Below are 26,440 nucleotides of genomic sequence, written 5' to 3' on the forward strand. Positions count from 1 at the left end.
TTTGCGCCTCTCACTGCGCTCTATTACGCCGCCCTTGCAGCCACTTTAAGTGATTTATTTCAGAAACTACAGATATAAACTAACTCAGTATTCCATAATAAACCGGCAACAAGAACCGGGATAACGGAACAAAGCCGCAAATAGCCCCGCGACCAGGGTGTACAAAGATGGCGGCGGTTTGCTCCATTGAACCCGGAAGTGCTGCATGCTTGTTTCCGGTTGGGACTGGGCGGAAGCGTTGTTCCTGTTTCAGGGAGGGGTTCGGTCACAGCCGGGCTTCCTGGAGATTTGTCGGTTGTAGCCGATAGCTGCAGATCCGGAGCACTACACGAAGCGCCAGCATGGGAACCCGGGACGACGAGTACGACTATCTGTTCAAAGGTAGAAGCGGGGGACGGGGGCAGCTGTGGGGGAGACGGGCTGTAATGACGGCGGAGATGGGGTGCAGATGACGGATCTCTGGCGGCGGGGACACATAGACTAACGTGGAGGGGCCGAGAGGAGGGGCGACTGTCACCGCACAGAGGAGACTGGAGGAGCAGGATGGCGGCGGCGGCAGGGCCGGGGGATGGGGAGCCGGGCTGTGCCTGTGTCACACACAGCAGGGTACATGTACCACATACAGCAGGGCATACACACACACATTTTATATATATATATATATATATATATATATAGGTCATATGTACTGTATACTGCAGGGCACATTGTGTGTATATATGTATTACACATGCACTGTATACAGCAGGGCACATATATATTATATTTTTATATATACACATATAGGGACTCATGTACAGTATACAGCAGGATATATATATACACACGGACACATGTATAATACATGTATATAATGTCACGTATATGCCTTGTATAATACATGTGTATATATAATGTCACTTATAATATACAGATGTAGCTGAGCTCAGATCCTCGGACATGCGGTGTTACATAGGACCTCAGGTAGACCTGCTGCATTATCTGCTGATATACAGGATCAGGTACCATGTCGGCTCTGCTACCTCAGTGTACACGGTGTTCGGTGGTCAGGACCCCGATTCTCATCTCTGAGGTTGAGCAGTCTCTTCTGATGTAACCTCACAGAGCGCTTTTTAACCCGTTCTCACCCGCAGCAGTGTGGCCTGTGGTTCTCCACTGTGGTCAAAGTGCAAACCCACCACCTGACTTTATGGTGGTGGTTTCAACCTGTGGCTCTCCAGCGGTGATGATGCTGCTGGCCGAGTCAGATTTTCATCAGTGTTTGATTTGTGTCCACTTTTACTGATAATATTTCAGGTTTTCTTACATACTATAAAAAGTGTGCTGAGCTCCTTCTATCTGTTGAGACGGGATTCACACCTGAGTTTTGCCATCCGAGTACGGGCCGTGGTGTATGGTGGCGGCCACTAGTCTCCTGACCCAAATTCAGCAGCTTCCTAGACATATACCAGGCTGTCTTTTTGAGGTCCGGTGACCCGCATTCGCTCCGTGCATCCGGACTACACAGTAAAAAGCCGATATAATTGGGATACAGCACACGTGGCATGTTGGCAATCTTCTCCCCCACCCTCTCTCAAACCTATAGATGTCGGTGAATGTGATCTATAACTCGGATCAAAATCACAATTTTCTCTTTTGTGGGCGCTCAGTCTGCAAAAAAACAGACGCATGAACAGCGCCATAAATGAGTACATGTTCTGTGAAGAATTAACAATCTGATGTGAAACACAAGTGTGAGGCCTTACAAGCTATGGCTGGGAGTTGTAGTTCCACTAGAGTAGTAGTTTGCACCCTGCAGCTCTCCAGCACACAGCAGTACGGGCATTCTGAGCATTTGCTCGGTGGGGTTAGTACTCAACATGTAGCCGTGGATAGTGTGTGTTCACTGCCGTCATACTGGTGTGTATCGGGCGATGTTCTCACTTCCTACGACCTTTCCATCCGGTTTCCTTTCTGCCGGAATCTTTTGAGTGATCTTCAGTAATCCTCTGGGTTGTTTTTCTTAGGTTTCATATGTGCCACTTCCTGCTTTGGAATTTTGAATTGGAAGATTCCTTTTCCTAATTTTTTAGAGGAAATGAATGGGAATTGGCGTCTGATTATGAACAGATCATCAGACCAGAGATTCCCTCTCAGCATCAGTGGCTGAGTAATTGGCATTCTTTGACTTTATGGTAAAGCGCCCTCCCACGGCGTACTGTAAAATACTGGGGTGCACCATAAGTCAGTATGTTGTAGAGGAGGCCGCCGCCCTGCTCTTCTTCTTCCCAGCAGGTCCTCCATGGTGGACAGACGTGTTGCAAAGCAGTCACCTGAGTGATTTTGGCACAAGCTTGGCTCCTACACGGATTACTCATTGGGGAGTGTGAGCGACTCCTTAATGAATAAGTATTGTGACCTGTCCTGGTTTTCCGTACAACTCAAACTTTGAAATCGCGCCAAGTTCTTGTCCCTGGTTTTGGCTTTTACTTTTGAAACGCTGAACAAGACATTTTTTTTTTAATCCTGCTGTTCACTGCTATCATCCGTTTTTTGTTTGTGTGAGGCTGATTTATGTTCTTTATTGTCCAGATACAGACCTGCCCCCATGATCACTACTACACCTATCGTGTATCCCCATGTACATATACATATGTATGGATTTCATCCAGTGGAACACGTAGTAGAGAATCGACTCTCAATACCCGGCACACCGGCCATGTCTGTGATCTGTGGTCACCCTGAGGACAGCCTTCCACCTCCTGGCATGTGCAGCGCTTCTTGATTACCTGTCCGACTTCTTCGTTGCTGCATGACACGTGACGTCTCGCCAGGCTGCAGATGCCGGGAGGTTGGGCTCCCATTCTGCAGCCACATGTTCCTGACACAGCCAATGCACCAACCCTAACATTCAGTCATCTCTAGCTCCTTAAAATCCTTTTCTGGCAAAATCACAAGTTTGCTGTCCCATCGTTAATTAGTATAGACCCACATTATTATTATTATTATTTATAGCGCCATTTATTCCATGGCACTTTACACATTGTATTATTAACTTTTTTGATGTAATGTACTATAGTTGAGCAAAAAGATTTGCAGATCCTTGGTCCAGAACCACATTCTTAGTCCACAGACACTGGACCAGCGCTCTGTTCCTACCTGACGGGGTCCCCGGCGTCTCTTCTGATTGGTAGGCCCAGCACAATGCTTGGGCTACTAATCAGAAGCAGGGCCGGGCATCCCGTCAGGTAGGAGCAGGCCACAGGCCACTGTCTGCGGACTAACATGGCTCTGGACCAAGGTCTGCACATCTTTTGCTGAACTATAATGTACCTTTTACCTGTCATTAGATGATTTAGAGGGGCTGCAAACACAAAGACTGTGGCTTCTTATAGTAAGAGCTGCTGATATCACTGGCACATGAATGTATCTAGAGGGGGAATCACAGGAGATGACGTACTGGTCATGGGGGCCGACATTGTTCTTGCTTTCCTGTTACTAATCCTTTTCAATAACACCACAGTCAGCCTCTCCCTGGCCTGAAATGGCTGATAACAGGGAGAATAGAAGGCCTCTGACGATAAATAACATGGCTATTAGACCTGGTGTTCTTTTAACTGCCTGGTTAGTGAGTAAATGTCCTACCGTCTGCCCCACAGTATCAGTGCCGTGTGCCGCCATCACCTCTGGTGCTGATTAATGATCTGGGAAGTTTGCCTGTTACGGACTTCGAGTTGTGTTCAGGGTCAGTAGTCGGAGCACAGTTTGACCTCTCAGGAGTCAGGAATGTCTGGTAATGTGTGGGGGGCGAGCTGGGGGTCCGGTGTCCCCTGTGCAGTCCTCCCAGGTCTGCTGTTACATACATATACATTAGGCTTGTTAATGCCATGCCTGATGTCTGCTGACCCCCTTCAGTGCATGGGATGGTTAAACATAAACTATTCATAGGGCCTAATATATAGTCGGCCTGCCTGGGCGCTCATCCTAATGGGGACCTGAGAGTCCTACCCTGCGTATAGCGGTAACATACAGAGGATCCGGTGCTTGCAGACATCACTAGTTGGTCACCCATACTATGTATTATGCAATACAATTGTAATTCACCCTTACAGGAGAGTGACTACATGGACCGGCGGACCTGGTTGGCACCGTCTTTGTCAGCATTGATAGGTGTGGATCCAGCAGTGAAGATGGCACCAGTGACGTGTGATTCCTTGGCAGACCCTTATGATGGCTTCCTTTTGTCTGTGTAGTTGGGGTTTCTGTATATTACATGTTTGCTGTATTAGCTGGTGACATTGTAGGTTGTCTTTCAGAGTTTTGTTCTTTCGGCTGCAGTTTGCATATCATTGTTGTGTAGGATACACTTCAGTGACCATTTCCTTCCATATTTCTGCTTCTTGTGAGCTTTTATTTTACTTCTACATTTATGTTGGCAGAAAAGTCACCTGGAAATGTAATTGAAGTGACCCTTGGTCCAGGGAGACTTTTTCATGGCTTATATTGTACTCTGAGACACATGAGCTGCACTGGCCGGTACGAGAGCAGGGGGGATGCGGCATAGAGGGGACCCTGATATGACAGATTCATGACAGAGGATTTCAGCTAATCGCACCCCCACCAATCTCCTATTCATGTCCTATCCCATGAAATAGGCTTCTTTGTCGGTCCCCCCAGACTGCCTCTTTAAGATTTTTAGCCATATGTTTAAAGGGATCTGTCACCTCTCCTGGCTTGTCTATTTTAGTAAATACTTGCACTGCCCATGATATAACCATTCTGGAGCATTTATAGGTCTTATGCTGTTCCCCCTAGGAGAAAAGAGTGTCAAAGGGGTGTGTCTAACTCTGCCAGCACTGATTGGACAGTGAGTGTCAGATGATGTATGGACACACCTCCCAGCTGGTAACACCCAGGAGGAATAACAGAGGAACGGCTCAATGAAGAAGCGTTTTAAGAAAAGATACTCTAAATAACTGCAGTCCCCATAATGTAACTAATATAATCAGATAGACAGGTCAGGAGAGGTGACGGATTCTGTTACACAGGCCACACAAGGCTTGATACAGAACAGCCGTGGAGACCTGGAGTCTGTCTGATGGGTGCAGCACTAGTACTACAGTGTAGGTGCAAGGATTTGGCTTTCGAGGCTCAAACACTTGGTTAAAACACCCAAGCGAGCTATAGCGGAGGCCTTAAGTTGTTGCCTACCTTCAGGAGAAATGGTTAATATAAAGAGGATCTATCACCAGGTCAAAAGTGTTTTTGTTTTTTTCTTATTTTGTTCCGGTATTTTTTTTGGGGGGGTCAAATACACCATAAGGTTTCAGAGAGATGGGCCTTTTAATTTTTCAGTGTTTTTTTTTTTTACAAAGAGGTGGTGCTCATAGGATCATCAGGGGTGTCTTTAGGCTGCTCTGAATTATTACCCTATGAACAACGCCTTTGTGTAAAGACCTCCTATAAAAAAAAAAAAAGAAAAAAAAGCACTTAATAGAAAATGCCTATATATCTGGAAACAACTGGCAGATTTAAAAAATTAAAAAAAAAACCTGAATGCTCGGGAACAGCGAGAATAAAAAGGCATATATCGACCACTTTTAACCTGGTCTTCTTTAAAGAATCGTCCCAAAATTATAATAAATGTGATCAGCCTGATTGCTGGTGGTCCCATGTCTCCCATCTTTATGGAGTGGTGCTCGCACATACAGGGTGTCACGTAGTCTCCAACTCACAGAATAGGTGATAGGAGTCTGATTGAAGTACCTGCTACTGTGACACTTAAAAATCAAGAGAATGAGAAACCCTTGTTCCCTGTGTGACTGCAGTGGTGACTGAGCACGTGCAGTGCCGCTCCATTCTTGCAGGGAACAAGGGATTCCAGCTCCTGAGTGGTAGGGCCACAGCAGCGGGGCGCTCGGTGATCAGCCTCCTGTTACCCCCTCTGTAGTTAACTGATGTATTACGATTGTGCCACAACTTCCTTTAAAATATGAAAGAAGAGAATCAGTAGAGGACTTGTGGATTAGTTTAAGGGATGTGCTGTTTACTATTGGTTCAAAGGTCGCAAAGAATCGTATGAGTTTTTGTAAGCACGCTCCTTCCCAATGTATCGGACATCTGTTTGTCGGGTGATTAGATCTTTTATGCCGGCATAGAATGCTCTATGGGGACTTTTCTTGGGTCTGTGTAAATGAGTGCCGCCATGGCCCGCTCAGTGCCGCCATGGCCCGCTCAGTGCCGCCATGGCCCGCTCAGTGCCGCCATGGCCCGCTCAGTGCCGCCATGGCCCGCTCAGTGCCGCCATGGCCCGCTCAGTGCCGCCATGGCCCGCTCGTCACACATCAGTGGGCTGAAACTGGCACATCTAAATGGACCTGAAAGTATGAATATCTAGAATGTGGTGCAAATTGTGTGTATGTTAAGGTGAGACCAGAGCCCTGGGCTGATCGGAAAGTGCAGGGCGGCTACTATGTGGTGAATCACGCAGCACGCCCTGTGAAGTCACTGCAGTCTCTGGTGCACAGCATATTGCGTCACTCCTGCAGGCTGAAGTCTTCACAAGCTTTGCAGGACAATACTTGTGAAACCCAGTGCTAAGGCCAAAGGTGATGTCTCATGGCAGCTGGGAGTTCTCGGTGGTACCACGCTTATTTGGGACGTCCCGCTTTGTTGTACACCTTCTTTATGGAGGAGAAATCTGTTTACGTGTACAAGGCTCTCCAAACATGACTTCCTCCCATTATTGCATGGAATGTCTCTCTTGGCAGGATGACACGTCTGAGTGCGGTGTACCGAGCGGGCAGTATAAGGAGATACCCCCAGGGGCAGAGTAGTGAGCTCCCTCCAGAATGTCTGCACTTACTTGTCCTGGCGTGCTTGAATGTCTGCTATGGGCTCCCGCACCCTAACCGTTTCTCCTTGCTCGCCCTGTGCTGTATTTGTAGGTTTAGCTCCTGACCTGTAGTCAATCCTTTGTTGGATAGTGGGAACCTGCAGCACAGAAGTCTGCTGCTACTGCATACTTTTATCCTGAGTCTTTCCTGGTTTGGGGGAGGGAAACTGGAATGAAAATTCCTCATAAATCTGCCCTGATAACCCAAAATATGCAGAGCTGCTTATCTTCTGCATTTCTTCCATTGCTCCTGCTTTTCTAGTACCTGCGGGTAGCATAATACTGTATATGTACCTGGCGAGGGATCACACCATTGAGGGCAGATTTATCAATACTGTCAGCGACACAGGGTTCAGTGCAATGTGGAAGCTGTCAGTATTATGACCGATGTTTGCAAAATATTACTCAAAATGTCTTTCCAATCATGATAAATGTCTCTAATATTACCAGCTATGCAGAGCCGGGCACAGCGCTGCACCAGATCTGCTGTGTCCTACATGTTCTCAGCAGTATACGATGGCATACATATTTTGTCACTAGGCGCACCAACACTGCATCCCTGATATTGTCCCTATTGGGATCCATATGGGGACGCACTTTTGCCGGTAGGTAGATCTGCCTCTTTGTGTTCGTCATTACAATGGCAGTGTTAAATGGACTTGTCTATGGCAGTTTGTGCTTTGCATGCCGGTGTCCCGCCAGGTAAAGGTTAAACCCTGTGCTATGGGCTGACATTGGCCTCTCCCTCTTCAGAAGCATTCAGGCTTGCTGAAGGGCAGGTCTCCTTCATACGTCACCTGAGTAGGAAGTGTCCCAGGAGCAGGGAGACCTGTCAGACGGGTGCTCCTGGGTGTACGTGATGACTTATGGTCAATGATACAGAGGTGAGCCATGATGATTCACGTCGGGGCAGAACTGCTCCCACTCCTCCTCCTTCAGGTTCTCACAGCTGGAATGTGAGCAGATGTGATTACTGTACATTGCCTGTAATCAGCACCAGGATTCCTATAACTGATTTATACGGACAGCCAGAGGCATGATGTAGGGGCAGAAACCCTGATTCTTGTTGTATATCACTTACTGGGCTGCTTGCTGTAGTTTTGATATTATCAGCTGCAGATCTAGCAGTTCTCTGAACGCTGACCTGTGTATAACTCCGCCCACACTACTGATTGGCAGCTTTCTGTGTACACTGTGCATAGGCAGAAAGCTGCCAATCAGTGGTGGGGACGGAGTTATACCAGCTAATGGCTTCAGGTTTACTAGTCCTCTAGGGATCTCTGATAAAACTGATTTTATGAAAACTACAGCAAACTGCCTGGTAAGCAGGGCTGTGGAGTCGGCAAGCCAAACCTCTGACTATTCAATTTCCACGACTCCGACTCCCTCATACATGGCTCATTTTTAAAGTGATAAATTTACTGTAGCACAGATTCATCTCAGGTAAAAGTCTAGACCCTTAGATCAGGAATAGGACAGACATTTATAGGACATTTCATAACTTTACCAAATTCATATGAAAAAAATATTCCCCACAAACTGCATTGAACTACTGTACCCAATTTATTCTATATTGTCGGAGTTGGTCCATTTTATACAGACTCCACCAAATGGGCTCTGACTCCGACTCCACAGCCCTCCTGCTGGTAAGTAACACGTCCTGTAGCACGATGAGATTATGAAATGTATTCTGGATTTTTTTTTTAGACTCCTACTAGCTCCTATTAAAGGGCATTCCGATCCCATTGAATATTTTTTTTAAACAGTAATACGGTACTTGCCAATTACTTTCTGTTCCCGGCAGGGCTGTGACTTCAGTAAGCCAAACCTCCGACTCCTCAGTTTCCCTGACTCCAACTCCACAGCGCGGCCTCACTACTGAGCGTGTACATAAAGTGCAGCACAGATTCATCTCAACTAAAAGCCGAGATCCTTACATCAGGAACAGAACAGACATTTATAGGACATTTCATAACTTTCCCAAATTCTTATGAAAACATTTACAGCACATCCTGCATTGTGCTACTGTACCCAAGTTGTTATATGCACTGCTCAAAAAAATAAAGGGAACACTCAAATAACACATCCTAGATCTGAATGAATGAAATATTCTCATTGAATACTTTGTTCTGCACAAAGTTGAATGTGCGGACAACAAAATCACACAAAAATCAATGGAAATCAAATTTATTAACCAATGGAGGCCTGGATTTGGAGTCACCCCCAAAATTAAAGTGGAAAAACACTCTACAGGCTGATCCAACTTTGATGTAATGTCCATAAAACAAGTCAAAATGAGGCTCAGTATTGTGTGGCCTCCACGTGCCTGTATGACCTCCCTACAACACCTGAGCCATGCTCCCGATTGAGGTTGCGGATGGTCTCCTGTGGGATCTCCTCCCAGACCTGGACTAGAGAGTCCGCCAACTCCTGGACAGTCTGTGGTGCAACGTGACGTTGGTGGATGGAGCGAGACATTGAGCACATCTGGGACATAATCGGATTCAGGTCTGGGGAACGGGCGGGCCAGTCCATAGCTTCAATGCCTTCATCTTGCAGGAACTGCTGACACACTCCAGCCACATGAGGTCTGGCATTGTCCTGCATTAGGAGGAACCCAGGGCTAACCGCACCAGCATATGGTCTCACAAGGAGTCTGAGGATCTCATCTCGGTACCTAATGGCAGTCAGGCTACCTCTGGCAAGCACATGGAGGGCTGTGCGGCCCTCCAAAGAAATGCCACCCCACACCATTACTGACCCACTGCCAAACCGGTCATGCTGAAGGATGTTGCAGGCAGCAGATCGCTCTCCACGGCGTCTCCAGACTCTGTCACGTCTGTCCCATGTGCTCAGTGTGAACCTGCTTTCATCTGTGAAGAGCACAGGGCGCCAGTGGCGTCTTTGCCAATCCTGGTGTTCTGTGGCAAATGGCAAGCGTCCTGCACAGTGTTGGGCTGTGAGCACAACCCCCATCTGTGGACGTTGGGCCCTCATACCACCCTCATGGAGTCGGTTTCTAACCGTTTGTGCAGACACATGCACATTTGTGACCTGCTGGAGGTCATTTTGCAGGGCTCTGGCAGTGCTAGTCCTGTTCCTCCTTGCACAAAGACGGAAGTAGCGGTCCTGCTGCTGGGTTGTTGTCCTCCTACGGCCCCCTCCACATCTCCTGGTGTACTGACCTGTCTCCTGGTAGCGCCTCCAGCCTCTGGACACGACTCTGACTGACACAGCAAACCTTCTTGTCACAGCTCTCATTGATGTGCCATCCTGGATGAGCTGCACTACCTGAGCAACTTCTGTGGATTGTAGAGTCCGTCTCATGCTACCACGAGTGTGAAAGCACAACCAACATTCAAAAGTGACCAAAACATCAGCCAGAAAGCATTGGTACTGAGATGTGGTCTGTGGTCCCCACCTGCAGAACCACTCCTTTGAGGGTGTCTTGATAATTGACAATAATTTCCATCTATTGTCTATTCCATTTGCACAACAGCATGTGAAATTGATTGTCAATCCGTGTTGCTTCCTAAGTGGACAGTTGGATTGCACAGAAGTTAGAGTTATATTCTGTTTAAGTGTTCCTTTTATTTTTTTGAGCAGTGTATTTTAGGAGTCGGAGTTGGTCCACTTTATTCCGACTCCACAGCTCTGGTTCCTGGGCAGACACATGTATTTGTGAATAGGGCCTTACTCATTTTGTATTTTACTCCATAACCTTTAAAGGGGTTTTCTGGTTTCCAAAAATGTTGGTTCCTGGGCACAATTGTTTTACAAAAAAAAAAAAAATCCAGACTGCTTTACTTATCCATCCCGTTTTCAGCGTGAAGTCTCAGCTGCTGTTCCCAGTGTCTTTTATTGTCTGCACCACTGACATCTTTTCAACAGCACTGCAGCCAATCAGTGATCTCAGGTGCTTGTGCCGTCTACTCCAGCACAGCCGCTTACCTCATTTATGGGCCACAGTGCTGTCAATATGATGTTGGCACTGCAGACAGCATCAGACACTGGGAGCATTTGCAAACACTGGACCTGGGCAGGGTGAGTAATGACTTTGTTTTTTTTGTTTGTTTTTTTAAAGCAAACTGAGGGCATTGCTTTTCTGAAACCAGAAAACCCCTTTAAAGGGGCTGTTATATTATATTTATGATCTATCACTCCACTGGGAGTGCGCAACTCTGTATCCCCACTGATTAGCTGCTATTCACACCAGCGATGGCCGGATATAGACATTAAACGGAGCTGCAGTGTGTATACGTAGCGGCCCCTGCCCAGTGCTGCAGATCAGCTCCTGTTCCCTTACATAGTAGGTCACACTATCAGTTGAGTTTCAGAAGATTTATTGTATCTCTGCACATTGTGTCTGAGCTTCTGCTAACAGAAGAGATTTTGATTCCTTAAGCCATGAGTCCTAGAAAGCCGCAGTCTGGAGACTCATTGACTTCTAGAAGGAGTATATTCTAGGCATGATCTGTGCAGGGGTCGTAAGGGAGGATGGGGAACTTTTACCATCACCTATCGTGAATGCTGGTTCCTGTGTGATCTACTGTATAAAGAGGTGTTACCTTTTATTGCTTTCCTGCCTGTGATGATAATAAGATGACTGCTGAAAAATCATCTCTACAGAGCAGGAAATATCAGTTTGGTTTAGAGGCCAGGAAAAAAAAAAAAAAACATTACCTTTAGGAATTTAGGTTATTAAATAAATGTGAATATTCTCTACCTCCATGCCAGCCAATGTCGTATGGAGATTAGGTTTTGGTGACATGTTTTCCTTTTCTCTACAGTGGTGCTGATTGGAGATTCTGGAGTTGGAAAAAGTAACCTGCTGTCTCGATTCACCCGCAATGAGTTTAACTTAGAGAGTAAAAGTACCATCGGGGTGGAGTTCGCCACAAGAAGCATCCAAGTGGATGGGAAAACAATAAAGGCTCAAATCTGGGACACAGCTGGACAGGAGCGATACCGCGCCATCACCTCTGCGTGAGTCATCCATATGTTAGTGGAGGGAGGGTTGCTGTTGGGTAAAACCTGTCTCCTTATGTATTAGAAACAGCTGTAGGGAATAGATTAAAACTTGTCCCCATCATATTAATGGAAATTCATGTTGTAGATTGCAAGTCTCCATGGCTGTACTTGGACTTCAATTGAAGCCATGTAATACTACATTTCCATTTATTGCCGCTGAACACTGGGGTTTGTGCTAGTTGGCATCAGCTCAGTTTGGAAGAAACTGCTGCCCTAAAACGGGTCGTCCCGACTAATGTTACTCCTCTTTACCAAGCAGGGACATATAGGGACACCGTTATAGACTTTCTCACGTTCACAGATTTGCATCATGTAACTTGCTTCTCTAGGTTTTTCCTTCATCCGTGTCTGACATGTTATCTTCTCCCAACAGGTATTATCGAGGAGCTGTCGGCGCTTTGCTGGTCTATGATATTGCCAAGCACCTCACTTACGAAAATGTGGAAAGGTGGCTAAAGGAGTTGCGGGACCACGCAGACAACAACATAGTCATCATGCTGGTGGGCAACAAGAGCGACCTGCGTCACCTGAGAGCTGTGCCCACTGACGAAGCCCGTGCTTTTGCAGGTCCTTTTTGTTATCTAGTCATGCCATTGTATTTCTAACATATCAGGATATGATGTGAGAGGTTGTAGTTGGGATCCTGTATTTGTGGCCATGTAATGATCAATTATATTTCTAGGTTTACCACCTCCGCCTATGACTATATAAACCCCTTCTCCTATAGTGAGTATAGGGTCCAGTGACTTCACGCATCTATTACTAATCGGCCCTTACAGTACATTCATATGTCCCATGTCTGCAGAGACCACCAGCGTCTTATAAAATTACACAGCATAGCTTACATTTTACATAATATATTTATAGGCTCAGGATCTGCGCTCAGTGCCTCCATGTAAATCAGGCATACAGAAGATTCAGTTTTATGTATGTCATGTGGCTTCACTTACTTCTTGACATACATGTGGTCGTGTTTCTGATTTTATTTTTTCAACAGAAGATCTTTGTACTAGACTATAGAGAATGTAAATCCCAGCCATTTACAAGCTTCCTTTTAGTTCTTGATGAGCATATTTAAGCTCCATATTGCAGTATGTATATGTAGTTATATCAGTTCTGCAGAAAAGGAGTTATCTATCCATGATAAAGATGACCACTTGTAGACGGTGGGAATCTGACCTCTGAGACGTGTACTGATCAAGATGGGGTACTTTTATCTATTAAAATGAAGTGCCAGTGCACATGTCCAACTGCGGCTCCATTCATTCTCTAGGTGATTGCCCAGCGCTCAGTTTTTTCCAGCAGACTCTTAGATAGTGAATGCAGCAATGGTTGAGCATTATCTTACTTGACAACACCTTTACGTTATTTATCCTGTTTAGATCCTCCGTTGCAGTCTGCGTTTGCATTGACAGTTTTGCAGGCTTCAGAGCTGAAATTTTCTTCCATTGCTTGCTGGATCAGTGCTTGCAGAAAACCCCATCATCTTTACCTTATAATATGTGTAGCTAAGTCACTAAACAGTTTCCGGGTACTGGAAATCCAAACTAGCCCTCTGCATTATGGGAACATTGCTGTACTGCTATGATGTGTCTGACAAACATGACCACTGTTAATGACAACCAGCAGAATTCTGATTGCAGCTCTGTAGCATTAGGGTTAGCACAAAGTAAATAATATAATAAATTTGCTAGTGAAAGGGAAATTGACAGCTTGGAAATGCAGTGCAATCGGCCAGCAGCGTGCTATAGAGCTGAAGCTGAGCAAATTGAATATATAGTTTTGTGGTGAAAAACTCAAGGGCGCCGTCAGATGGCCGTAAAAATCGGACCACAAAGCACAGACTGGGCGGCGTCTCTCTTGGCCCAAGTTTGACAGTTTCAGGTATTTCAAGGCAGCTGTCACGCTTCGGTCCGATTTATACGGCTGTCTGACAGCGCCCTAACTTGTATTTTATGTAATGAAATCCCTACTATTTCTGTGCAGTCCCGTGGACGGTTCTAATCGGTGGTTGACAGCTATCTCTACATGTACACGAACACAGGAAAGGTCGTCAATCACTGCTCAGCCCACTGGACCCCGCAGCACGATATAATTAAGCTGTTCAGCTCCTCCTGCACTTTAGCATGCTATTGGCAGATTGCACTGTATTTCCCTTTTTAGAGAGTCGTTTCCATCTTATAAAGTGATGTTATGTCGTTTGGATAGGTCATGACTTCCTGATCGGCGTAGGTTTGACCTTTTAAACCCCGTCCCAGAGCATGAAGAGGCTGTACCACTAATTCAGTCCTGTGACCCCCTTCGCAGCTGTTTTCTTGCACAACTGCCCCCCTGTGCAGAAGAACTGTAATATGGCGGTATTAATGTGAATTGACCTGGCTGCAGTTCTTCAGGTGGCCGGGATTGACATTGTCAGAAAGAAAATCACAGCATAAAGCATTCTCGGGATCGGTGCGAGTCCCATATTTCAGACCCCACCAATATTAACGTGATGATCTATGCCATCGATGGCTCCGCTGCAGACTCTGGCACTCTAGGAAATGGGGGGCATGGAGCTTAATTTTTCCCAGCAGAACAACAGACTGACAAATCTGCGAAGTCTGGGGTCTGTCAAGTTCCAGAAGTATTAGTAATGCAAGAAGCGGCACTGCAATATGGTTTGTGTAACTGGAGCCTAACTTACAATAGAAAAATTCTAATTACCCTATAAAATATTATATGTGGGTTTAGGTCTTTGGGCTTGTTTTGTATGTGAAAGGTAGTACTCCCCATACTGCTGCTGGTACTGTGCTTGGTACGCCCATGCTTATAACAGTATAGTGTCACTATGTCAGTTATACGTGTATTTACAGAAAGATGCAATCCTACAGATCCTTTCCCTGTGGCTCTTAATTTCTTCAGTTACTCATCACTACCAGCTTCCATCAGTGCAGACCAGGTCACGGTAGCGCATATATCTCAGCATTTAGCTGTGAGTCTCCTTACAAGATGTTCCTGGTCTTCTGCAGAAAGCTGGGAATGTCCAGAAGATACTGTGCACCACTGCAAGGAAAACTACTGTATTACTATTTTCCCAAAGTTAGGTTTTGGCATTAGCATTTTACACCTATAGCCAGATAATGACACTGAAAAGTTTCCCATCACTAAGCAAGGAAATAGTCGGCTTTTCTTCACTGTTGGCCTCATGATTGTCCAGCCATTCCAAAAACTGCAGGCGCCAACCATGTGGTGGATGTGACAAATTGCTGAATGCTCACCTGTTACCTGCGTGGATCCAGTGTCAGACACTCCGATGGTGTGCGCTGGATTAGAAGCCATGATGTCTCCTTTCTTCTGTCTCACGGCCCCTGAGGCATGCCACAGAAGAGCCCTGATACCATTGCTCCCGGTCCAGGAGGAGTTAACAGAAGAGCTTCTTAAAGTGTCATGTATATTGCAGATATGGGTGGTAAACTGCTGGGCTAAACTGTCAGGAGAAACATCTGACAGGTCCACCACCTACAGGGCTCAATCATATCATCCTGACCTTCTTTCAGTTTTAAAGAGAAGCGATCATCAGAAAATGACCTATGGTTTACATCAGATTTTATTGTTACATGTGTTTTTAAAAAAAATTGGGCAATCTATTTTTTTTTTCCATATCATAATCTATTAAAACAAAATTGCAATCTTGCGGTTTTCACACTGGCCACTGGGGCTTTTTTAAACTCCTACTTCCTGTCCTTTCAGGAAGAGTTTTCAGCAGGCTCCTTATCATCAGAGGCAGGATGACCAGTAATGCCTCTATACACAGCTGATAACACAGGATCCACCAACCTCAATAGGCGATGGCACAACTGACCCTGCTCCCCCTCCCTTTTTAGTGACCTTTGCACACTCTCATTAGATGCTCCGGTACAAAAGATGGAGTCACATTCTGACCATTGTGGCTAATGTACATGTGTTTTTCATGTCTCCCAAGTCTAAAAAAGCCCCAAGTACCAGTGTGAAAATTGCAAAATTTAATAGTGTGATATGTGGAAAAAAAAACCTTGCCAAATTTTTCAAAAATTACTTTTAACACAAAAGCTAGAATTAAGAAATGGGTAATTTTCTGATAAAATTGCAGTTTAGAAATGTTAAAAGAAAAACCTGGGCAGTTGTCAAATGAGAGACAACGTAGCAGCCATTGCTTATAATTGTAAATGGTCTTATGTTACCAGGAAAAATGAGACATATGAAAATTGCCGGCTCTTCAAGGAGACTTATAGGAATTCCTTAGGTGGTCAGAGAAGAATGAAGGTTCTAAATAAGACCAACTAAAAACTGGCGAGTAACACTGGAAAGGGGGAGAGGTGGGCTTCTCTTGTAGGGTGGTCTCTCCAGAGAGGCAGATATGGTTGTGAAGAGGGGTCGTCTTGCACTCCTCCATTATATTGAGACCTGTTTTCTGTGTTGAGGTGGAGGGATTTTTTCTATCCGGGGGTGGGGGCCAGAATGTCAGAAATGTTTCATGGCGGGCTGCCAAGTTGGAAGTTGGTTTTTCATTTATCATGAGTCACATTGTCACCTTAGAGAAGTTTTCAGTGATTTTCTTCTATGCATAAGTAATTGTTTGCGGTCGGGTTCTTTTTTAAGTCTCTTTAATTTAAAAAGGTCCTCACCTTAGTCATATGTTATGTTGTAGCCTGTACATCTGGGAGCACAGACAAATCTATAGAGACTCTGCATAGGCAGGCAGGTCCTACAGGTGTGCAACATGTCTCCAGGTGATTGGCACCACCTGGAATAATAGATGGGGTAGTCAGGTACCATTTCTGCTATTCTGGTACGTTTTGGAGAGAACTTTCAAGTATGTTTGGAACATCAGCATTCTTCCAGCACTATTACACATAGACTCCTAGATCTGTGGAGACCAAATCTGATTTCCCACATATGCAAGTTATTTGCTTAAAGCAATTATCTGGGACTGTTTTTTTTTTTTAACGATGTGCCCAAGAACTAACAGGGAAGTAGTTGCTACCTACCTGCCTGTTGTGCTCAGTGCAGATCTCTGCCGGCACACAGCGGTCACAGACTGCTCGTGTAGCGATTCAGCGCCTTCAGCTAACGCCACGTCGACGGAGCAGCGGCTTCTCTTCCGCTCTGTCGACAGGATGTGACTGCCGACGTCAAGGTGATTAACAGCCAGCTCCCTGCTGCCTAGCTGCAGGACACCGGCTGTCAATGAACATGTCGTCGAAAGTCACACCCTGTCGACAGGGCAGCCCCGAAGAAGAACTGGTCTGTTGATGTGGAGCAGCAGAATCGCTGGTTGCAGTGGTCTGTGACCGCTCTGAGCTGGTACTAGGTACAACAGGCAGGTAGTTGCCTCAGTTAATAACTACCTGCCTTTTTTTAGTTTTTAGGCCCATAGTAAAATAAAATATAACGTCCTAAGGTCAAGATGTTCTCTGATCACTGAAATTAAGATGCAACTTCAACGCCCATGGCGCTGAGGTCACTAGGCACCCAAACTGCCCGGGCCTCATAGTTACTATGAATTGCAGGGTGACATGCCTGCCATGAGCTTCTCCTGATAGGAATGAAGTCTCTGCAGCTCTTGTATCCTAAGAATGCTTGAGGAGTGGCATACTACACCCAAGGTGAGAAATTGGGCAGTGAATCCCTACTTAGTATGGAAATGAGGGAACACCAGGCTAGGGTGGTGAAGATCTTATAGCTATCCAGAGAGAGCAGCGGGGGGAGAATGAATGGGTGAACTACATGAGGTGTGTTATCTGACAGCTTGTGACAAAATATTAATATAAGAAAAATGAGAAGTTTGTCCAGAACATGTAGTTTTAGGAGTCAATAAGATGGCTGCTAGGAGGAAAACATACTGCTAGTCATCCTCACATTGCACTGAAGTATTTATCCAGATGAGAACTGAGAATAGAAGAAAACTTTATGTAAGACCAAGAAGCAAACTGGGCAAGGATTTGGATTTTAATGGTCTGCGGCAGTCTCCACATTGCCTGGGTCAGTTAATGTGTTGGAGAATGGGAAATGTGACTTTCTGCAGATAAGAAGAGATAGTTTGGTGACTATAAAGCGTTGGTCAGAATAATTCCTTGCCTGGTATAGAGCTTAATGGAAGGGACATGTGGAGATGTTGCAGCAGAGACTCGTGAGGTCGGCTGTAGGAGGTTTAATATTCCAAATGTAGTATCGCTGGCGGGACCAACATTTTACTTTTGATAGTGTCTAAGTCTTAAAGGGTTGTTCCACTGCTTTCATACTGATTACTGCAGTTGGGTGGATCTATTCAAGGGACTTGGGTTAATCAGCCAGGTCAGTAGTTTTTTGCCGCTGGACCGGAGGCTCACAAATCTCTTACCTTCTAGGATCCCCAGCGTGGCTTTTGATTAGCTGGGCTGGCTGCTGACCTGACTAATTAACCAGAGTCCCACAAATCGATTAGCCCAACTTTACTTATCGCTTATCCACAGGATAGGACATCAATATCAGATCCGTGGGGGGGGCCAAGAATTGGCAGGCCTATGAATAAGCTATTTACAGTGGCAGAGCTGAACAGCACAGCTCTGTAAACTATGTAGTGCTCACTGCTGGGTAATGCAGATTTGCCCCTATTCAAATGACTAGGAGTGATCTGCAGCATCCACTGCATGACTGACTGGGCTGTGTTGCTCAGCTCTGCAACTAACATGCAGCCACCAGCGATCACAGGGCTGTGACGTCAGTAACCCAAACCTCCGACTCCTCACTTTCCCTGACTTCCAACTCCACAGCGCGGCCTCACTACTGAGCGTGTACATAAAGTGCAGCACAGATTCATCTCAACTAAAAGCCGAGATCCTTACATCAGGAACAGAACAGACATTTATAGGACATTTCATAACTTTCCCAAATTCTTATGAAAACATTTACAGCACATCCAGCATTGTACTAATGAATCCAATTTATTATATATTTTAGGAGTCGATCCATTTTATACCGACTCCACCAAAATGGACACCGACTCCACAGCCCTACTTAGTATAGCTGATTGGTGGGGGTGCTGGGTGTAAGACCCCTACCGATATGATATTGGTAACCTGCCTTGTGAACATGTCATCAGTATTAGGGTATGTGCACAAGGTCCTTTTTTTTTCTGCAGTTAATTTGTGTGGAATTTACCCCAAAAACACATTGTAATCCTTATCCCAGCATTTTCTATGAGCATTTGGAAGATCTGTGCACATGATCAGGAATATTCCTGACAGAATTTCATGTGCATTTAAATAAGCAGCAGGTCCATTCTTTGTGTTTTGCCTGCGTTTTTCCTATACAATGCATTGGAAAAAAACGCTGTGGTATTTCCGCAGCGTTTTTGCTGCCAAGAGGTGCAGAAACGCTGCAGAAATTTCTACAAGCAAATACTGATCGTGCACACACAGCCTAAAAGTACTGGAACAGCCCTTGGATTTTGATTGGGGGATATTCTTACTGGGGTTTGGCGTTTATCTGTAAAGCTTGCGATGCCCACTATACGGCTGTCAGCTCATCGTTGGGACAACAGCCATCTCTGCCGACTGTCCCACACACAGGAGAACTCACACGGCCGAGCGCTCCTGTGTCCTCTATGAGAAAGCTGCAGGCTGACACCGGTCGGAGGCTTAACTCAGGGAGAACAATGCAACAGGCAGTCCAGAATCAGACGTGTGATCGACATCTCTCCCAATCATCAGCCGGCCGGTGCCCCCAATCATATTAGTTAGTCTATCGGTGGGTTCTGCCAATTTAAGTCTAATGTGCATTGGGGCCTTTACTCTTTTTTTAATTTGTCTGCCTGATGGCATCGAAGTTTAATCCAATGGCAACAGTCGTGCCCCCTCCCTCTTTCTTTGGGGACTGGTGTCCGGCTCATATATTCCTCTTTTACAGCACTCCTATTTGAGCAACCTTTATCATTTAGCAATATAGCCCTGTTTGGTAACTGTATATTACTGCTATTCAGACACCATATGGCAGTAGTAGACATGTTAGCACTTGTGTTTGGGCAGTATTATGGCAGGGTGGTCCTCACTGATAAATCTATTCTACATTCTCTGATAGACAGAGATATATTTTTATATTCGCTTGTATTCATTAGTATATGGAGGAAATATGGAAGGCCGAATAGCTGTGACTTTTTTCCCTTTCCTCTGTGATCTCTCATGATTTTCATTGGTAAGTCTCCAGAAATGCTTGGCAGAGAGTCAGATGTACAAGCAGTGACCTAGGTAAATGAAGAACACGCAGTATATAGTGAGCAGCCGTGTGGCTGGTACTGACTGGTTTCATAGATATGGCCGTGCTGACATTGCGGCTTCTCCCAGCCGTGCATATGATCAGAGGGGGCATCATTGTGACCCTTCACGTTCAGCATAAAACAAGGCAGCCTGTAAATAGGGGTTTCCATATTGATGTCTATCGGTTTACATGATGGAAACTGCCAGCAAGCAGTAATGTCGGCGGCTGATGAGTCATATTGGCAGAAAGTGCTGATGGCAGAGGAGGAAGACTCGCACATCGCTTACATCCATCCTCAGAGCTTGGAGATGCAGGAAGATGCCGAGCCCCCGTCTCCTGGGTATAGCCGGGGAGCTGATAGGAGTAATACTACGGCTAAGTGATGTAACGTTTATTAAGAACTACCGTCCCTTCTCTTTTATAGATCTGTTTATTCTTAGTCATGCCCTAAAATATAATGTTCATATTTCCTATTCCTCAGTTTAGACATTAAAGCAGAATTTGATAAATGTTTGAGTAATAAAAGTGACGGTAAATCTCACGTTTACAGTTGTTGCACCATTTATTTTTTTATATCTCTGGTGTGCACAGTGTGGCGCTTTTAATTGTGGCAATCATGTATGGATGCAATGGTTGAAGCTCCTTGTTTTATGTCTCTTCACATCTCGTTACAGAGAAGAACGGTTTGTCCTTCATTGAGACTTCAGCCCTGGACTCTACAAATGTGGAGGCTGCTTTCCAGACTATCCTGACAGGTGAGAAATGGCTGCGGATTACTGATAAGTGTCACGTGGTGACAGGTCTTTATGTTCTCTAATAATAGTGGTTTTATTCCCGTAGTCCCACTGATATATAACTGGGTGGCTTTGAACACCACTTTCCCCTGTGTTGTCGGCCAAGGACATTTCCCTATTCCTATAATGGCAATGTTTGGGGTCCAGTGTTTAGGTATGGCTGAAATATGAGGTGTCATCCTTGAGAAGTATTGCAGGGCGTGGGTATGGTGTTGGGGGTCCGGTACTGCTGCAGTCATAACCTTCTATGGTGCATGTGTGTCATATGCCTTGTTGTAATAAGCTTTCTGTATCTGAAACCCCAAAAGCCAATATTTCCAAGGCCATAGGATAATGAGAGCAAAGTACACAATGGCGGTGTCATTATATATGTGCTGTACTGGCTCTGCCATGTTTATCTCATTCTTCCATAAATCCTATAGTAACTGGCTCAAGATGATTTACTACAGGCATCATTATTCTCCTGATGCAAGTTGGTAACTTCGCAGCCAAGGACTATGAGATGCATACATCTTCTGATTAGTAAGTCCTGCGTGGCGTCGTGCGTGCACCGCTCCGCAATGAGGAGGAGATTCTGGCGGGTAGGAGGCGGGTTGCCTTGATCTTGTCCAATGGGCAACCAACATGGTCACTGGATTAGGGTCCTGTCCATCAATGGCCATATATTACACAGGGACAGTTTCTCTTTGACCACGCAGCTCTCCTTCTCCTTTAGACTGACTGAAGTCAGGAGGGCGGGTAAAGGGGCTCATTTTAACAAGCTGTATCTCACCCTGGGATCTGAGCTTCAGCAGCGACTCAGTGCTCATTTTAAGGCTAGGGTCACACGACCGTATTTTATCTGAGAAAATCGGGCCAATTATGCTAATCACACTCTGATCAGAGCGACCATAGTGTGATCCGATTTTCTCGGAAGTGGGGAGGAATTTCAATCTTCTCCATTCTGTCACTTTGTGAAAATCGGACTGTGCTCAGATGTCATCCGATTGTAGTCCATTTTTTTTTTTTTTTTTTGACGAACACATTGACTTGCATGGCTGAGTGCAGTCTGATTTACGGATGCAAATAGTGCATGCTGCTGTGTGTACAGTCCCATAGAATAACATGTTTTGTCTGACTTGTCTGTACGAGCCCTATAACTGAGATTCTGATATCCCAGCCCGATATATCCTTGATTATAGCAAGAGCTGCATGCGTCTGCAACTCACACTCTCAACACTCTGCTTTAAAACAAGCCCTAGATCGCTGCTGCAGCTGTGATGCTGCCTGTTAAAATGTGCGCCTCCACCCCCCTGACTTCAGTCATTGTGAAGGAGGAGCAGACACTGCAGGAACAGATGAGGGATGTGTGATCGCCTCCTCTCCCTATATAAGATTAGCTTTTCTATGCATCACAGCAGCAAATTTAAAAAAAAAAAAAAAGTTCAAAAGAATTTAAAAAATAAAAATAAATTCCTTTTTATGTCTTTGCCTATAACAACCCGAATTCTGAAAGTAGCTTGTCACTTAGTTTTCTCGTGTAAATGTAAAAAATATATATATATATATATATATAGCTTTTGCCCTGTAAAATTGAATAAAAATCGATAAAAAAAATCACTAGCCCAAAACTTTATATAAACTAAAATTACAGTACATCCCCCAAAAAATATCATGTGTGACCCACAACATTACACTTTTTTTTTTTTTTAGTTAACTTTGTGACAAATTAAGATACAATAATCAGTGCCTATTTGGTATCATTGTCTGTATTGAGCCAAACTATAAGGTGAGCACACTAGTGACGCCAGTGTTTATTATAAAATACAATGCCAGAATTGCTATTTTTTTGTGTCCTTTTCTCACAAAAGATGCCACAAAATGGTACCAGTACAGACTTTTTGTTGGGCAAACATAGTGAAACAGAAATAAAACTTTAGAAATTTGGTATCTTGTTAATCGTACAGACCCACAGAATAAAGTTAATATGTAATTTATAGCACACCGTGTCAGGGGGTAAAAAAAAAAATTAAATGTTCACTTTTTGCCTTTTGATGCACATATATTTTTGACTCTTTTGGGGTCAAAATTGTGAATGCACCAATAAATAAATTTCTTACAGGGGTTGTCTACTACTCGGACAACCCCTTTTCAATTACCATCTCCCCCCTTATAAAATAACTATACTCCCCTCCGGTGCCGGTGCTGTTCCAGCTGTGTCGGCACTGGCTCTCCCGAGGCTTGCGTGACGTTGGCTGCAGGACTCTTGCAACATAACAACTAACGTCTGCGTCACTCTCTCCTCCTTTGGACAAATCAGACATCCAGAGTTAGAGCTGTAGCTGTTCTTTTGTCATCTGAATGTCAGATTCACCGCAGAAGGAGGAGAAAGTGAAGCGGCCACTTATTGGCTGCAGGGATCATGTGAAATAATGTCAAGAGAGCCCCGGGAGAGCCAGTGCAGACACTGCTGGAACAGCGCCTGCATCGGAGCTGAGTATAAGTGTTATTAGTTCACTGGGGGGAAACATGGGGATTAAGAAATGGTTGTCTGAGTAGTGTACAACCCCTTTTAGGGACATTGGGGTCACTTCTGGGGGTAGGGGGTAGGTTATCTGTTCTATACCATACATTATACCCCGCAGAGACCAATGACACTGGTCTCCTGCATGCTGGTTATAGTGACACCTTGCTGCTGCCGGCTTATTACTATTCATGTATACAGACAAGAGAGCGGATACTGAGGGAGACACTGCACAAGGGAGGCACTCGGGGGCAGCGCAGGAACAGCACCGCCCCTGAAATGAGCGTCACTGATGGCTCTTCACTTCAGGGAGGGGGCAGAGGCTGTGTATTTTGATTTTTTTTTGGGGGGGGGGGTTTATTTTGAGTTGGGCAAAAAGGGGGGTATACAATTTATTTTTTTAATATTTTTAAACATATTTTTTTTTATTTTTACTTTTTTCACTTGCTTCAATAGTCTCCTTAGGAGACTTGAAGCTGGGATCTTCTGATCGCCTGTGCTACACATAGCAGGGCTTCAGTGGCTGGCGCTCATAGCAGATGGGCAATGACCAGCGCGGGGGTCTACTGCAGACTCCCAGTTGTCATGCCGATCCATTGACGACAGAGGCGCCGATGGGTGGGATTAGTGACGCGCTTCCGGCGCAGCCATGTTAAATGCCGCTATCAATAGTTTGACAACGGCATTTAAGATGTTAACAGCCTCGGGTGGATCGCGATTCCACTCATGGCTGTCAGGGGCACATGACAGCTGATGTGATCAGCTGTCATGTGCCTGAAAATATGCGGGCTCAGCAGTCAGTCTATGCTTGATGTTTTTATTGGAGAGAAGTGGCTTCTTTGCTGCCCTTTTTCACACCCGGTTAGCCTTCACCTCACTGTGCAGATGCATTGATACCTGCCCATTGGGTTTGTGTGTGGCGGGGGGGTTTTCCAAGGGAGTGGGCTCATTCACAATTAATTTTGGCTGAGAACACTGTCATGTATGCAGAATAGGATCTAAATATCCTCCAAAAGCAACTTCTCCAAGATCCAGGACCAATACGGTGATGGAGAACCATACTCAACTGCAAAAGTGATAATGAAGTGGCTCTGTGAACAAAACATTGATATTATGGCTCCATGGCCAGGAAATTCCCCAACTCTCAATCCTATTGAGAACCTGTTGCCAAACAAAAATGCAGAAGTTGTGATATGAGACACTAATGGTGGTCATTAGTGATGAGCGAGCGTGCTCTTTTAACCCTTTAAATGAGCACGCTCGGGTACTCGCCGAGTAGTTTTGGCGTGCTCGGCATTTCAGTTACAGCCACCGCGGCTGCATATGTCGCGGCTGTTACGCATGTAGGGCTTGCCTGACAAACAGGCAATCCCTACATGTGTAACAGCTGCGACACGGGTGCTGTAACTGAAATGCCGAGCATGCCAAAACTACTCGGCGAGTACCCGAGCATGCTCGTTTAAAGGGTTAAATGAGCATGTTCGCTCATCACTAGTGGTCATCAGTCCGGATCTGTCCCAGAAGCTGATACCCAGCTGCCAGGCCAAAATGCAGAAGTCTTGAAAAATAAGGGGAAATATTGAGTCTTTGTATAAACTTGATGTATTTGTAAATAAAAGTGTAAAAATGTATAAAATGCTTTTAATTTTACTTGAGTAACGTTTCTGTTGGTCTCAAAACTTTTGGCCACCATTGTTGTAGCCACAGTAGCCCCATGAGTCTTCTAGTGAGGACATCCATGTCTCCTGCTTGTCCTGTAAGTTCTCCTGGCCAGACGCTTCTGTATGCCATATAAACACTGTGTGGCTGTTCTTACTCCATTAATATTTGTTTATTCCTTGTTTTTCAGAGATTTACCGCATTGTGTCCCAGAAGCAGATGTCTGACAGACGTGAGAATGACATGTCCCCCAGTAACAACGTAGTTCCCATACATGTCCCACCCACCACTGAAAATAAACCAAAGATGCAATGCTGTCAGAACATATAACGGCTGCTGCCTGCGACGTGCAAGGCTATGAATCCCTGTGTCCAGCTCTGGAGGGGCCAGGCTCTGTACCTGACCAGCCGTAGAGGTGCCAGGCTCTGTATATTCCCCCTGTCCTGCACTGGACTCTTTTGAATTCTTTTTTTTTTTTTCCCTCCCCCTTTTTTTTCTTTTATTTTTGTTAATATATTTTTTGAGTGTATGTGTGTAAGAACTTTAATTTTACTATTCCATCTGGATTTTTACATGTCTTAAATTCTTTTGATTTTCCATCTTCCTATATTAAAGAAACAATCTAATTCTTTCTCTTTCTCCCTCCCTTTGCTCTGCTGCCTTCCTCCTTTCTTCTCTAAAGATAAGATGATTCCAGGTCTCTCCTAACCCCCCATCCTCCTCTTCTTCCTCTCCACTCAGATATGTCTGTATAATATATGAAATAAAAGCATGTTGTCTGCTGGAGGCTTATTCTCCTTCACCTTGTGACTCAACAGATCTTTTTTCTGTTCATGGGTTGTTTTTTCTCACTCTAATCTAGTAATAGGTAATGTCACTTGTATGTCACTCATTGCTAGAACTGCTGTTTTGATCTATAGAAACTACATGGAAAAAAACAGGTGTGATGTGTAATAAAGTGTTTATACTGTTAAACCTTAAGTCACGTTTTTCTCTTCATGCTCTGCAGACGTTTGGGATAAGACATCCTTCAGTGGTCATCTTAGCGGTGAGAGGGTGCAGGACCTTGGGTGCTACTGGGTAAATTGCATTCGAATAGAAAAAAAACACATTTTTGTATTTAAAGGGGTTGTGCAATTTTTAGAAGGTGACCTAAGCGCAGCCAATTATGGAAAGTGAAAAATTCCCCCACTGCTTCCTTGGTTGCTTCTTGTTCTCCAACGATGGCTTTGGATACATCATTATAAAGTGGCCTCTAAACCTGTTTTTCTCCAGTCTAGATGCCTGACTTCATATGTTCTTCAACATCCATACTCCATCTCTATG

General features: G+C 45.0%; 1 protein-coding gene across 1 annotated transcript; it reads left to right on the plus strand.

The window, feature by feature from the left end:
- Positions 1-197: 197 nt before the first annotated feature.
- On the plus strand, positions 198-26,095 carry RAB11A (RAB11A, member RAS oncogene family). Its single transcript, XM_073653437.1, has 5 exons — positions 198-381; positions 11,665-11,860; positions 12,279-12,472; positions 20,833-20,913; positions 25,305-26,095. Exons 1-5 carry the CDS (start codon positions 342-344, stop codon positions 25,442-25,444), a joined length of 651 nt encoding a protein of 216 aa, XP_073509538.1. The 5' UTR covers positions 198-341; the 3' UTR covers positions 25,445-26,095.
- Positions 26,096-26,440: the final 345 nt, after the last annotated feature.

Source organism: Phyllobates terribilis, unplaced genomic scaffold, assembly GCF_046119375.1.
Source record: "Phyllobates terribilis strain yellow unplaced genomic scaffold, ASM4611937v1 Scaffold_11__3_contigs__length_659146591, whole genome shotgun sequence".
NCBI classification, from domain to species: Eukaryota; Metazoa; Chordata; class Amphibia; order Anura; family Dendrobatidae; genus Phyllobates; species Phyllobates terribilis.

Coding starts and splice junctions, on each gene's coding strand:
- RAB11A (XM_073653437.1), top strand. CDS start 342: ATGGGAACCCGGGACGACGAGTACGACTATCTGTTCAAAG. Junction 382..11,664: donor GTACGACTATCTGTTCAAAG/GTAGAAGCGGGG, acceptor TTTTCTCTACAG/TGGTGCTGATTGGAGATTCT. Junction 20,914..25,304: donor TTTCCAGACTATCCTGACAG/GTGAGAAATGGC, acceptor CTTGTTTTTCAG/AGATTTACCGCATTGTGTCC.